The sequence below is a fragment of the Erinaceus europaeus genome, chromosome X, assembly GCF_950295315.1.
Source record: "Erinaceus europaeus chromosome X, mEriEur2.1, whole genome shotgun sequence".
NCBI classification, from domain to species: domain Eukaryota; kingdom Metazoa; phylum Chordata; class Mammalia; order Eulipotyphla; family Erinaceidae; genus Erinaceus; species Erinaceus europaeus.
In genome coordinates this window covers 63,873,029-63,886,784 of record NC_080185.1, presented here as the reverse complement: position 1 = coordinate 63,886,784, position 13,756 = coordinate 63,873,029, and the positions used below count along the sequence as shown (strand labels likewise).

The 13,756-nt window shown below is 40.4% G+C and overlaps 1 protein-coding gene across 2 annotated transcripts in view; it reads left to right on the top strand.

Annotated features, from left to right (window-relative positions):
• CSTF2 (cleavage stimulation factor subunit 2) overlaps nt 1-13,756 on the top strand; it is a 59,961-nt gene that overhangs the window by 26,078 nt on the left and 20,127 nt on the right. For both annotated transcript variants that reach the window (XM_060183041.1, XM_016194510.2), the window contains exon 8: nt 9,021-9,086. In XM_060183041.1, the coding sequence (XP_060039024.1) occupies nt 9,021-9,086 (66 nt within the window). The remainder of the gene's footprint in view (nt 1-9,020; nt 9,087-13,756) is intronic.

The following is a 13,756-nucleotide window of genomic DNA, read 5'->3' as shown; positions in this document are numbered from 1 at the left end:
TTCTGATCTTGTTTTTCAACTTCTGCCTGAGAGTGAGATCATCCCATATTCATCCTTCTGTTTCTGACTTATTTCACTTAACATGAATTTTTCAAGTTCCATCCAAGATCGGCTGAAAACGGTGAAGGCACCATTTTTTACAGCTGAGTAGTATTCCATTGTGTATATAGACCACAACTTGCTCAGTCACTCATCTGTTGTTGGACACCTGGGTTGCTTCCAGGTTTTGGCTATTACAAATTGTGCTGCCAAGAACATATGTGTACACAGATCTTTTTGGATGGATGTGTTGGGTTCCTTAGGATATATCCCCAGGAGAGGAATTGCAGGGTCAGAGGGTAGGTCCATTTCTAGCCTTCTGAGTGTTCTCCAGACTGTTCTCCACAGAGGTTGGACCAATTGGCATTCCCACCAGCAGTGTAGTAGGGTTCCTTTGACCCCACAGCCTCTCCAGCATTTGCTGCTGTTACCTTTTCTGATGTATGACATTCTCACAGGAGTGAAGTGGTATCTCATTGATGTCTTGATTTGCATTTCTCTGACAATCAGAGACTTGGAGCATTTTTTCATGTGTTTCTTGGCCTTTTGGATCTCTTCTGTGGTGAATATTCTGTCCAAGTCCTCCCCCCATTTTTGGATGGGGTTATTTGTTGTCTTGTTGTTGAGTCTGGCAAGCTCTTTATATATGTTGGTTATTAAACGCTTATCTGATGTGTGGCATGTAAAGATCTTCTCCCATTCTGTGAGGGGTCTCTTGGTTTGGGTAGTAGTTTCTTTAGCTGTGCAGAGGCTTTTTAATTTGATGTAGTCCCATAGGTTTATACTTGCCTTAATCTTCTTTGTAATTGGATTCGTTTCTTTGAAGATGTCTTTAAAATTTATGTGGAAAAGAGTTCTGCCAGTATTTTCCACTAAGTATCTGATAGTTTGTGGTCTAACATCCAAGTCCTTGATCCACTTGGAATTTACTTTTGTATTTGGTGAAATACAGTGATTCAGTTTCATTCTTCTGCATGTTTCAAGCCATTGTTTCCAACACCTTTGTTGAAGAGACTCTGCTTTCCCCATTTAATAGTCTGGACACCTTTGTCAAAGATTAGATGTCCATAGATGTGGGGCCTCACTTCTGGGCTCTCAATTCTATTCCACTGGTCAGTGTGTCTAGTCATGTTCCAGTACCAAGCTGTTTTGATGACAATGGCCCTATAATACAGTTTGAAATCTGGGAGTGTGATGCCTCCGATTCTGTTCTTTTTTCTCAAGATTGTTTTGGCAATTCTAGGTCTTTTCTGGTTCCAGATAAACATTTGTAGCATTTGTTCTATTCTCCTAAAAAATGTGTTTGGGATCTTGATGGGGATAGCATTAAATTTATAGATGGCTCTGGGTAGTATATTCATTTTGATGATGTTAGTTCTTCCAACCCATGAACATGGAATATCTTTCCACTTCTTTGTGTCTTTTTCAATTTCTTTGAGTAGTGACTCATAATTTTCAGTATACAAGTCTTTCACTTATTTTGTTGTTTTGTTGCTATAGTGAAAGGAATTGATTTCTGGATTTCAATTTCTTCTAACTTAGTGTTTGCATAGAGGAATGCCACTGACTTTTGAATGTTAATTTTATAGCCTGATACCTTACTGTATTGCCTGATGATTTCCAAAAGCTTCTTGATGGATTCCTTAGGTTTTTCTGTGTATACTATCATGTCATCTGCAAATAAGGAGAGTTTGACTTCTTCTCTTCCAATCTGTATCCCTTTAATTCCTTGCTCCTGCCTGATTGCTATGGCAAGAGCTTCCAACACTATGTTGAATAGTAATGGTGATAGTGGGCAGCCCTTTCTAGTACCTTATCTGAGGGGAAGTGCTTCCAGTTTTTCACCATTGAGTATGATGTTGGCTGTAGGTTTGCTATATATAGACTCCACTATCTTCAGGAATTTTCCATCTATTCCCATTTTTTTGTAGTGTTTTGATCATAAAGGGATGTTGTATTTTGTCAAAGGCTTTCTCTGCATCTATTGATATGACCATGTGGTTTTTGGTCTTGGTTTTGTTGATGTGGTGGATCACATTGATTGATTTACGTATATTAAACCAAGAGAATTTGCAGTTCTAACAGGTCTCTGGCAATGCTAATCCTTCAGGCTTAGGCACCACATTCTGAGAACCACTGGTTCAGACCAGCTTGTTCCCTTTACAGGTGAGGAAGCTTAGGAGTATGTTGGATTTTTTTTTTTTTTATCAGATCATTTGTTCAACGTCACCACTATTTTAGTAGAAGAGGTAGGACAAGTTCAAGGTTTGGCAAATTCAAGTTAATAATCTAGGTGCTTGGCATGTTAAATGGAATAAGAGAATATGACGTGTGCATGATAATTATTAATAAACCACATATCTTTCAGTTTATCCCCCCACACACAGTATTTATTGTTCCTTTGAGGAAAATTGAACGATTGCTATGTGAGAAGGTACAAACAAGGACTTGTGGCACATGAATGTTTACATAGAAGTCACAGTACCTGAAATAGACCAGTTGTTCTCAACCCTACTAGACCCAGTGGCTTCTTGTAATAACAAGATTCTTTTTTCTGTATTTTTTTATTGGGAATTAATGGTTTATAGTATAGTTGTTGGCACGTGGATACAGTTTCTCATCTAACCAAGACAGGTGTCTGTAAAACACTCTCATCCCCAAATTAGGTCCAGAACCTGATAGCACACTCCACCCTTCTCCCTGTCTTTTGGATGGTATGTTAACTGATTATCAGAGAAACAAATAAAGACAATGAAAAATCACTTCACTCCTATGAGAATGTCATACATCAGATAGGACAGTAACAACAAATGAAGGAGAGGCTGCAGGGCTAAAGAAGGAACCCTTTTACACTGCTGATTGAAATGTAAATTAGTCTTCCACAGAGACCATTTGGAGAGCTCTCTGAAGTCTAGAAATGCACCTACCTTATGACCCAGCATTTCCTCTCCTGGGGATATACTCTAAGGAAACAAACACATCCATCCAAAGAGATCTATGCATACCTATGTTCATAAGCAGCACAATTTTTATTTACCAGAGTACTGCTCAACTCTGGCTTATGATTGTGTCAGGGATAGAACCTGGAACCTTAGAGCCTTAGGCCTGAGAGGTGTTTGTATAACCATTATGCTTTCTCCCTGACTCCATAACAAGATGTTTTACAGTGACTGTCTTGTATCTTAAAATGAAATACACACATGATATGGCCTATTTGACATGATTTTAAAAATCCATATACTAAGTACTTAACTAAAATGTAAGGAGAAGTAAAAAGAAATTATTATAATTAAATATTTTGAAAATATTATTAATGAGAGAGAAGCTGATTACCTGTATCATGAATGTAAAAACTATACCTGTAGACAAATGCTGCTTTGCCAGTCAGATACCACAAGAACTATTGACATTGATCATGTGATTTTCTGAGGTAGTGAATACTCTTTTATTTATTTATTTTAAAAAGGAGACATTAACAAAGCCATAGGATAAGAGGAGTACAACTCCACACAATTCCCACCACCAGAGCTCTGTATCCCATCCCTTCCCCTGATAGGTTTCCTGTTCTTTAGCCCTCTGGGAGTATGGACCCAAGGTCATTGTGGGATGCAGAAGGTGGAAGGTCTGGCTTCTATAATTGCTTCCCTACTAAACATGGGCGTTGACTGGTCGATCCATACTCCCAGCCTGTCTCTCTCTTCCCTAGTGGAGAAGGGCTCTGGGGAAGTGGAGATCCAGGACACATTGGTGGGGTTGTCTGTCCAGGGAAGAGTCTGGTCGGCATCATGCTAGCATCTGGAACCTGGTGCTGTAAAGAGAGTTAACATACAAAGCCAAACAAACTGTTGAACAATCATGGACCTAAAGGCTGGAATAGTGCAAATGAAGTGTTGGGGGGTCCTCCATTTTGTAGATAGCTAGTAGGCATATTTTAGTTATATTTCAAAGGGCCTATAGCTATACTAGTTTTGTTTGTTTTTTCTCTGAGCCTGAAATCTGATATGCAGGTATATCCAAGTTATTGTCTGGGGAGGTGATGACATGGCTGGAAAAGGGACAGAAAGCTGGATCAGGGAAGAGAGTAGCTCCGTAATATGGGGAAGGGGTATAAATATTGTTGACCGTAAACCCTATCGATTTGATTTGGTCTGTGGCCCATATTCAGCTTAGGAGCCTATGTGACCTCTACGCATGCCTGTAGATCTGAGCTCACATTCTGTGGTCATGAGTAGGAATGTTCCAAGCTGCTCCGATATTGACTTATCTTCCTCAGGTGTAGCATAGGGTATGTTGTCCATCCTTCCTTCGGATGGAACATTCTCTACCATTGTTGATCCAAGTTGAGGGCAAGGTCCTATGTGGGGCCCACAAAGGGGTCTATTTTGTTGTTCCTGAGAGAGATGACCTGTAACAATGGAGAGAGAAATTTATTTGAGGTCTAAGCCCAAGTGAATACTCTTGATAAGATTCGAACAAAACAAAATATAGCACCCATATTTTACTCAGTAATTGCATTTAGAAAATTTATACATATAAATGGCACAACAAAGGAACTCTTTTTTATTTCTTTATTGGGGGGTTAATGGTTTACAGTCAACAGTAAAATACAATAGTTTGCACATGTATAACATTTCTATATAACGATACAGCCCCCACTAGGTCCTCCTCTTCCATCATGTTCCAGGACCTGAACCCTCCCCCTTCACCCCAGAGTCTTTACTTTGGTGCAATACACCAACTCCAGTCCAAGTTCTGTTTAGTGTCTCCCCTTCTGATCTTGTTTTTCAACTTCTGTCTGAGTGATATCTGTTGTATGCTTTACATTGGGTTCTAGTTCTCCCCCGCCAAGAGAATTAGATCAGGCCTGCTAATTTCGCGGGCCCGCTTGGCCCCGCCCCAAGGAAACCCGACAGAGTTCCAGAGTTGCAGAGTAAGAGAGAGAGGGTTCCTGGGTTCCGGAGTTAGAGAGAGTGCTTGCGCTGCCGCAAAGAGACAGCAGAGTTCTGTTTGGTGATTAGTTTGTCTTAGTTTATGAATCGTTGTTCCTGAATAAAGAAATACAGCTTCCCTGCCCAGCCGTTGTCTCTGCGTCTCTGTTACCCGCCCGTGAAGCTAGCCTGGCCAGCAAGAGCCTTCCGAATTTTAACAACAAATGGCGCCCACGTGGACCTGACCTGCGCATCTCTCAGATAAGTGAAGACAATTTGGCTACCTATGTACTATGGCCTTCTCTTCTGCTTGTGAAGAGATCTCCAAAGGCCTCTGCTCTTTCTTCACGAGACTGTTTTGCTGTTTCTGGAACATTTATCTCTGGACCACTCTGTGGTTTCCACTCACTCGGGCAAACTCAGAACAGCCAGCCGGCGGTGCCCAGACAACCCCACGCACCGCGCCCACAGCCCCACAGCCCGCAGGAGGCTGACGCCAACATGCTGGAGCCCGATGCCAACACGCTGGAACCCGATGCCAACACGCAAGAGCCCGAGGCCAGCCCACAGGAGCCGGCTCTCCACCGCGTGGTGCAGGGCACTGGACGTGTGATCCCTCCACGCTGCTCGGCCACTGCGAGCAGGGCAGCAGACATGGCAGGGCCATGGGGCAGGGCCGCGGTGGCCTATCACGGCTGCCACCCCTGGGCACCTAGGCCCACACCTTCTACAAGCCTGGCCTGCCTGCCCTCTTGCTATAAATTCTGGAACGATCCCGGGCCTCCCGGACCCCCGGGCTCCCTACCGAATCTGGGCACACGAGATCTCCAGCTGCCGGTCCAGTCTGAAGGCAGACAAGCTGGAGTACGCAGAGATTTGTGCAGAGATCGCAACCTGCAATTCCTAGAAGTAAAGCTGCGCGGGAAGCCACCTCCGGATGGTGACCCCCCCCCCCAACAACTAAGACAGTACAGATTTAAATTCGTGTTTAAAATGACATGTCTTCGTAACAAAGGTTTCTCTCCTTGTGTTTTAATGACCATGTTTATGTGTATGTTTAAAGTTTGGTAAACAGTAACTTTAAGGCTAAATTCTTACTAGTCAAAGTTAAATGAAAAAGGTTTTCAACGTAATTCTCATAAAGATAAAATTAACTTACATTTAAAGTCTGAGGTAAAAATTAGTTAACAGTCAATATATTTTAACTAAGTTGGTCTAAACAAAAGGTTAAATAGACTTGTTGATGTGTAAAACTCTCCATTACCTTCTCTATTAGAAATGGTAGATCGCACAATGGCTATGCTAATTATTCTCATGCCTGAGGTTTCCTTTCCTGAGTACAACGTGACTCCATCTTGAATGGGTGTAACAAAAGGTTAAAAGACGTTGTTGATACGTAAAAGTCTCAAATTCCTTCTCTATTAGAAACGTTGGATCCTGCAGTAGATATGCTAATAACAAGTTTTGTTTCATAGTAAGTAAATTGCAGCCAGCTGCCTTTGGGACTCTAGGCCGTTCCCCGCCCCCATGCAAATGCCCGTCGAGGCAAGTAGCCCCCCCAGAGGCAAGAAAGTACGCCCCCCAGAGGCAAGAAATGTTTTTTTTAAGCTGATAAAGTTTAGCCCACAGAGGCAGATATGGCCCCCTCAGGCCTTCCCTTGGCAACACGCTGGTTCTTGTTATTTGCTTGCATGTTTCTCCATGTTTGTGCCAGTTTCTTTTTTAAAAATGCCTGTATGATATATGTTTCTGTTCACCCCACACCCTTGATACTGTAGCCATTTAGTTAAAAGAAAAGGGGGAATTGTTGTATGCTTTACATTGGGTTCTAGTTCTCCCCCGCCAAGAGAATTAGATCAGGCCTGCTAATTTCGCGGTCCCGCTTGGCCCCGCCCCAAGGAAACCCGCCAGAGTTCCAGAGTTGCAGAGTAAGAGAGAGAGGGTTCCTGGATTCCGGAGTTAGAGAGAGTGCTTGCGCTGCCGCAAAGAGACAGCAGAGTTCTGTTTGGTGATTAGTTTGTCTTAGTTTATGAATCCTTGTTCCTGAATAAAGAAATACAGCTTCCCTGCTCAGCCATTGTCTCCGCGTCTCTGTTACCCGCCCGTGAAGCTAGCCCGGCCAGCAAGAGCCTTCCGAATTTTAACAACAGATATCATCCCATTTCATCCTTTTGTTTCTGACTTATCTCACTTAACATGGTATCTTTAAGCTCCATCCAAGATAGGCTGAAAATGGTGAAATCACCATTTTTAACAGCTGAGTGTAGTATCCCATTATGTATATATACCACAACTTACTCAGCCACTCATCTATTGTTGGACACCTGGGTTGCTTCTAGGTTTTGGCTATTACAAATTGTGCTTCTATGAACATAGGTATACGCAAATCTTTTTTGATGGGTATATTTTGTTCCTTAGGCTATATCCCCAGGAGAGAAATTGCAGGGTCATAGGGTAGGTCCACTTCTGACCTTCTAAGGGTTTTACAGACTGCTCTCCACAGGTGTTGGACCCATTGACATTCCCACCAGCAGTGCAGGAGGGTTCAAAGGAACTTTTTATTTATACATGGAATCGATGTATAATCTAAGGGCAAGTGACTAAACCTATTTTCATTTGTGTGAATGTTCAAGATGTATGTAAGTTTAACAAGACAGGTTAAATCCTTTTTTTTCTTTTTCTATTTTTTTATCAATGATTAATAGTGGATTACAAGATTACAAGGTATAGTTCCAGATCATGCCCACCACCAATGTTCAGCGTTCCCATCTTGCATGCTTGCATATGATGATAATACACTTAACCGGGTGCAAAACTGCCATGCCTCCTTTTATTTTTATTTGTGATTAATTGTAGGTTATAAGATTGTAAGATTACAGTGCATAGTTCCATACCACACCCAACACCAGAGTTCTGTATCATCACCTTCCCACCTCCCAAAGATAACCATGATACTTCTCACAAGTCTTACAGACAGTTCACTTTTTTTTAAGTTCATGTGTAATCTGATTTCTAGATTCTACTTATGAGTGAAACTATTTGGTAGTTGTTTCACTCATCACCTCCAGTTCTTTCCATTTTGTTCCAAAGGGTACAATAGCATCTTTTTTTATTGCAGAGTAGTAGTTTATGGAATATATATGTTGTAACTTATTTTTAATTGTTTTATTATCTTTATTTATTGGATAGAGACAGCCAGAAATTGAGAGGAAGGGGCAGGTAAAGAGGGAAAGAGACAGAGCGACACCTACAGCACTGCTTTACCACTTGTGAAGCTTTTCCCCTGTAGGTCGGAACTGGAGGCTTGAACCTGGATCCTTGTACATTGTGACACGTGCGCTCAACCAGGAGCACCACTACCTAGCCTCATGCCACAAGTTTAGCTAGTCATCTCTTAATGGGCATTTAGACTGCTTCTGCTCTTTGGCTATAGTAGCTAATGCAGCTATAAACATAGGGGTGCATATGTCCCTTTGAATTAGTGGTACTGCAAAAATCATAAGGTAATTCCATTTTTATTTTCTTAAAAACTCTCCATACAGTCTTCCAAAGGAGCTGTATCAGTTTATATTCTTACCATTAGTGTAGCAGAGTCCCTTTTACTCCACAACCATGCCAACACCAAAACAGGTTAATTCTTGATTTGGAAGAACTACCTCATGCATCACAGGATTTTTAATATCTTTGTCAGCTTTTCATTAGATTCCAGCTGAATTCCTTCAAATTTTTGTTACATCCAAACAGTACACCCAAACAATTACAGACTACCCTAGGAGTAGTACTGTTTATGAGAGGAGTTATGTAGATAAGAGCCATGAACTTACTACCTTGGTGCTAATAGCAATGAAACTATTTAACTTAGTTTTCTATTCCTGAAGCCTGATGTATATTAACAGGCTCTGTCTTCTATCTAATTGCATTGTATAGTGGTAAAGATCTTCCTTTATAGGTTTCTACTTGTGGGGCAGAAAGAAGAAATTTGTAAACTTAACTACTATGCTAATTATTTTCCATACTGTTCTAATTTGTGTGTTCTCTTGTCTGGCTTTCCAGTAGGAGGAATGCAGGCCCCAGTTGGAATGCCAGGAGGTGGTCCAGTGCCCATGGAGCGAGGACAAGGTAAACAAATACTTTTTTTTTTTTAAATCAGAGCACCATTTAACTCTGGCATATGGTGGTACCAGGGATCAAACTTGGGATATCTTAAATACAAGCCCTGTATGCTACTGCTGTGCTTTACCCTGGCCCTAGGTAAATAAGTACTAATGTCTTGTTAGTGTGTACTAAAAATGTTCTATATCTACATTCTGTAATGTAGCTGCCACTGAATACATATAACTATTTTAATATTAATTACATTAAATCAAAATCAGATAATGTCTAAAATTGGGTTCCTTGTTCACAGTAGCTGCATTTCAGGTGCTCAGTAGCCACATGTGGATACCATATTGAGCATTGCAAATGCATTCACCCCATTTCTGTTATCGAGGAAAATTATTTAAGTTAGTCCTGCCTGATCTACATCTTGTGATTCAGAGCCCAGGTCTACAAGAATTAATGCAGCAAAGTAATCCTTTGTTTCAAATGAATTTGTTTTTCCTTTAAGTCCAGCAACTCTTCCGACTTATTATATCTCCCTATCTGGATATCTGGTTACTTGAGTAAGGACTTTAAAAAAATAATTTTATTAGTGATTTAATATTGATTTACAAAATTAGAAGATAACAGGGGAACAACTGCACTATTCCCACCACCAGAGTTCTGAATCTCCAATCCCTCCATTGTAGGCTACAGCAGTTCTCTTAAGGTTGCGAATATGAGTTAATTATTATTTCTAAAACTGTCTATATTTGTATATATTTGCCCTTCTTTTACCTCTGTGGTCCCATCTTCTCTTCCTTTCCAAGTCACACATACACCTATTACTACATCCAAATGTCCCACCCTTTTTCCTCTTCTCTCCAGGTCCTGATGTAATTGGACTTGAGAGCCCTCTGGTCATCCCCCCCCCCCATCATTTCTCCCTTACTGGAAGTATGGATCAGAATTATTTTGGGGGTGCAGAAGGTGGGATTTCTGGCTGCTGTAATTGCTTCTCTGCTGGACATGAGCATTAGCAAGTTTATTCATACCCCCAGCCTGTTTCTGTCGTTCCCTAGTGGGGCAGGGCTCTGGAGAGGTGACGTTCCAGAACACATTGGTGAGGTCATCTGCCCAGCGAAGTCAGGATAGAATCATGATAGATTCTGCAGCTTGGTAGCTGAAAGGCAGGAAGATATAAAGCAGGACAAAATGATTATGAACAGCAACTAAAAAGTAGGAACAGAGCTGATAAGAATAGGGATCTTAGAGTAGAAAGAAGCTAGGAACTCCATTTTAGGCATGTTCCTAGGGGCCCACCACAACTACTGCAGTTTTTTGCTTGAGTTTAGTAGCTAACATGGAGTTGGACAAAAATATTGTCTGAGAAGATAGTGTCAGTAGAGAAAATGGCTAGAAAGTTGGATTAGGGCCAAGAGTAGTTCCCAATCTTGAAAAAAAAAAGATCTATTAATAAAATTAATGGTTTACCCTATCGATCTGACCCAGAACCTATATATTAGAGAAGTCTGTGTAACCTCTGAGTTTCTGCTGGTCTGAGTTTGCAGTTCATGGCCACAGCTGGGAACATTACAGGCTGCACTCATTTTGGGAACAGTCTTCCTTGAGTGACAGGGCAGGATGACCCACCTTCCCTTTGGAGAGTGGAGCAGTCTCTACCATTTCTGCTTTATAATGAGGGCAAGTTCCTGGGAAGGTCTTCAAGAGGGCTTATGATGACATTCCTGATGGAAGTGATGAGTGATGGAAGAGAGAGAGCTATCTAATAGAGGTTTAAGGCCATCATATTTGTGTGAGAATCCAAGGATTCCCTGACTAGGGCCCCAGATGATAAGGTGGTCTAGTATTGACCAAAAAGTTCAGTATTAAGTGATCCAGACTCTTGCTTTTACCCATCTTTTATAGCCATAAGGACTTTTACTAATGAACATAAATGTTGCTAGTATGTAGAATATTGAATTTAAACTCTAGAGGAAACTAGACAGTGGCGAAAGGTATCTGGTGCATAATTGACAAGTGTACATTGTACTGTGATAGTTAACAGCATATCCTACAGTGGCAACCACTCCAAAAATTCCATGTTATTGTACATATTAACAAGAAAAAGGGAATATGGTGGTTAGTTGGATACAGTATCAAGAAGCAAGTGAGAAAACAAGAAATAGGAAAACTTAATGCATACATTAGACCAACCACTTAGTTTTCATAAACAGCCTTGTGAGTTAAGTGTCAGCACCCCATTTGTATAGGTAAAAAGATTATAAAGTTCAGAGTCTTAAGATATGTAATCAAGGGAGTATGATAAGTATATGCTTTTTTCTTTGTAAGTGAAACTCGTTTTTTATTTTTAATTTATTAATGATTTAACAATGTTTGCATGATTATAATATTACAGGATATATACTTGTACACAGTACCTACCACCAAAGTCTTTTTTTAATATTTATTTTATTTATTTATTCCCTTTTGTTGCCCTTGTTGTTTTATTGTTGTAGTTATTATTATTGTTGTTGTCGTTGTTGGATAGGACAGAGAGAAATGGAGAGAGGAAGGGAAGACAGAGAGGAGGAGAGAAAGATAGACACCTGCAGACCTGCTTCACCGCCTGTGAAGCGACTCCCCTGCAGGTGGGGAGCCGGGGTTCGAACCGGGATCCTTATGCCGGTCCTTGTGCTTTGCGCCACCTGCGCTTAACCCGCTGTGCTACAGCCCGACTCCCCCCACCAAAGTCTTATGTGTGTCCCTCCCCTTCATAACTTCTCACAAAGTCTTGGAGACAGTTTGGCTCTCTTTCTTCTTTCCTTCCCTTCCCCTCCCTCCCTCCCTCTTCTCTCTCTCTGTCTCTCTCTCTGTCTCTCTTTAAGTTCATGTGTTTCAATATCTGTATTCCACAAATGAACAAAACCATGCATTAGTTGTCGTTCACTGACTTCAGTAATCATAATTACTTCCAGTTCCATCCCATTTGTCACAAAGGATACAATATCTTTTTTTGATTGCAGAGTTGTATTCCATGGAATATATATCTCGATTTCTTTATCTAGTCATCTATCAGTGGGCATTTAGGTTGTTGTAAAAAAAAGCAAAATGTTCAGTTACAATAAGCCTGTGTATTATACAGAAAGTTCTCATTTAATGTCATCAGTAGGTTCTTGGAAATCATTACTTTAAGTAAAACAGTACTTAATGAAACCAGGTACTCAGGTAACTTTGTTTCATTGAATGTTAGCTGGAATTGTTTCTTCTAAAACTCATAGTGAATCAGTATTATTGAAGGACCTTCTATATTTGTGATTTGTGTACTGGGATTGGTTGTTGAACCAATAAAACTAGTAGTGGCTTGCTGTCCAGATACCTCCTTTGAGCAGCCCATACTTTTGTGCTGTTGTGCGCCTACTCTTGACATCAGAATGTGTGTGTACCCATAGTATTGTGGTTGTCAGAAGGGATTTGAGTTTCAGTCAAGCATTTATTTACCTCTTCCTAGGTCATCAGTTGATGAACTTTTAACTATCTAATATACACTTCTACAACAAATCTTCCTCCCTGCTATAGTTTATCTTTATGTTTCTGGTCAAAAATGTAACAAAAGTGGTCCAGGAGATGGTGCAGTGGGTGAAGCATTGGACTCTCAAGCATGAGGTCCTGAGTTCAATCCCTGGCAGCACATGTACCAGAGTGATGTCTGGTTCTTTCTCTCTCTCTCCTCCTGTCTTTCTCATTAATAAATAAATAAAATATTTTTTTAAAGTTAACGAAAGAAAATGATTTTTGAGTTGATGATATATGAAGGTTGTCTATATGAAGAGCCAAAGTGACATGAATTTTATAATATTCTCTTGGTACCTTGTAGAGGAAACAAGAATCTTCTTTATCTGTGCCTAGTGTGGATTTTGTTTTCCTTTTCCTAGAATCCATATTACTTTTGTACATTGTCTGATGTCTAAGAAGTAGTTTTTTCTTACCTTCTGCTACCTTTGTTTAATCATGATGCCGTTGTCATATCATTAGTCTCTATTTGTTGTTGTCATAATGTTTGCTTACTATTAGAATTTCAATAAAAGAACTTTAGTTTCCTCCCTTTCTTCATTCCTTCCTTCTTACCCCCACCTTTCTTACCTCCTTCTTACCTCCTGCTTTCTTTTCTTTACTTCCAAGGTAATAATTCAGCTTTGGCTTAGAGTGCTAGAAATTGAACTTGGAACTTTGGAGCCTGAGGCATGAAAGTCTTTTTTTTTTTTTTTTTTTGTTATGCTCTCTCCCCTGCCCTGGCAAAACATTTCTTGAAGGATGATATTTTCTTGGTCTAAAATTCATTCACTTCATTTATCCATTTGATATATTTCAATAGCAGAAATGTTTGTGCTGTATGGTATGGCAGAAAAAGAGTACTGCTCCATGCTCCAGAATAAATCTTGCCTTCCAGTTCATTTCTCAATGCATTTCTTTGACCTCTTACTTATGTTTCTTTGTTTGAGCAGAGACTCAAAGCCATCCTTTTTATATTTTGATTAGTAGTATCACAAGATTTAAGGATAATTGTAGTACTAGAGATGAAAGTGGTTGGTTATTCCTTGCCCAAATAGAATCTGTGGTCTTTGCCTTAAGAAGCTTTCTTGTCAAAGGAGAACACCTTCAGATTCCTACTCCCCCCCCCCCAAAAAAAAAAACTAATACAGTTTAGAAAG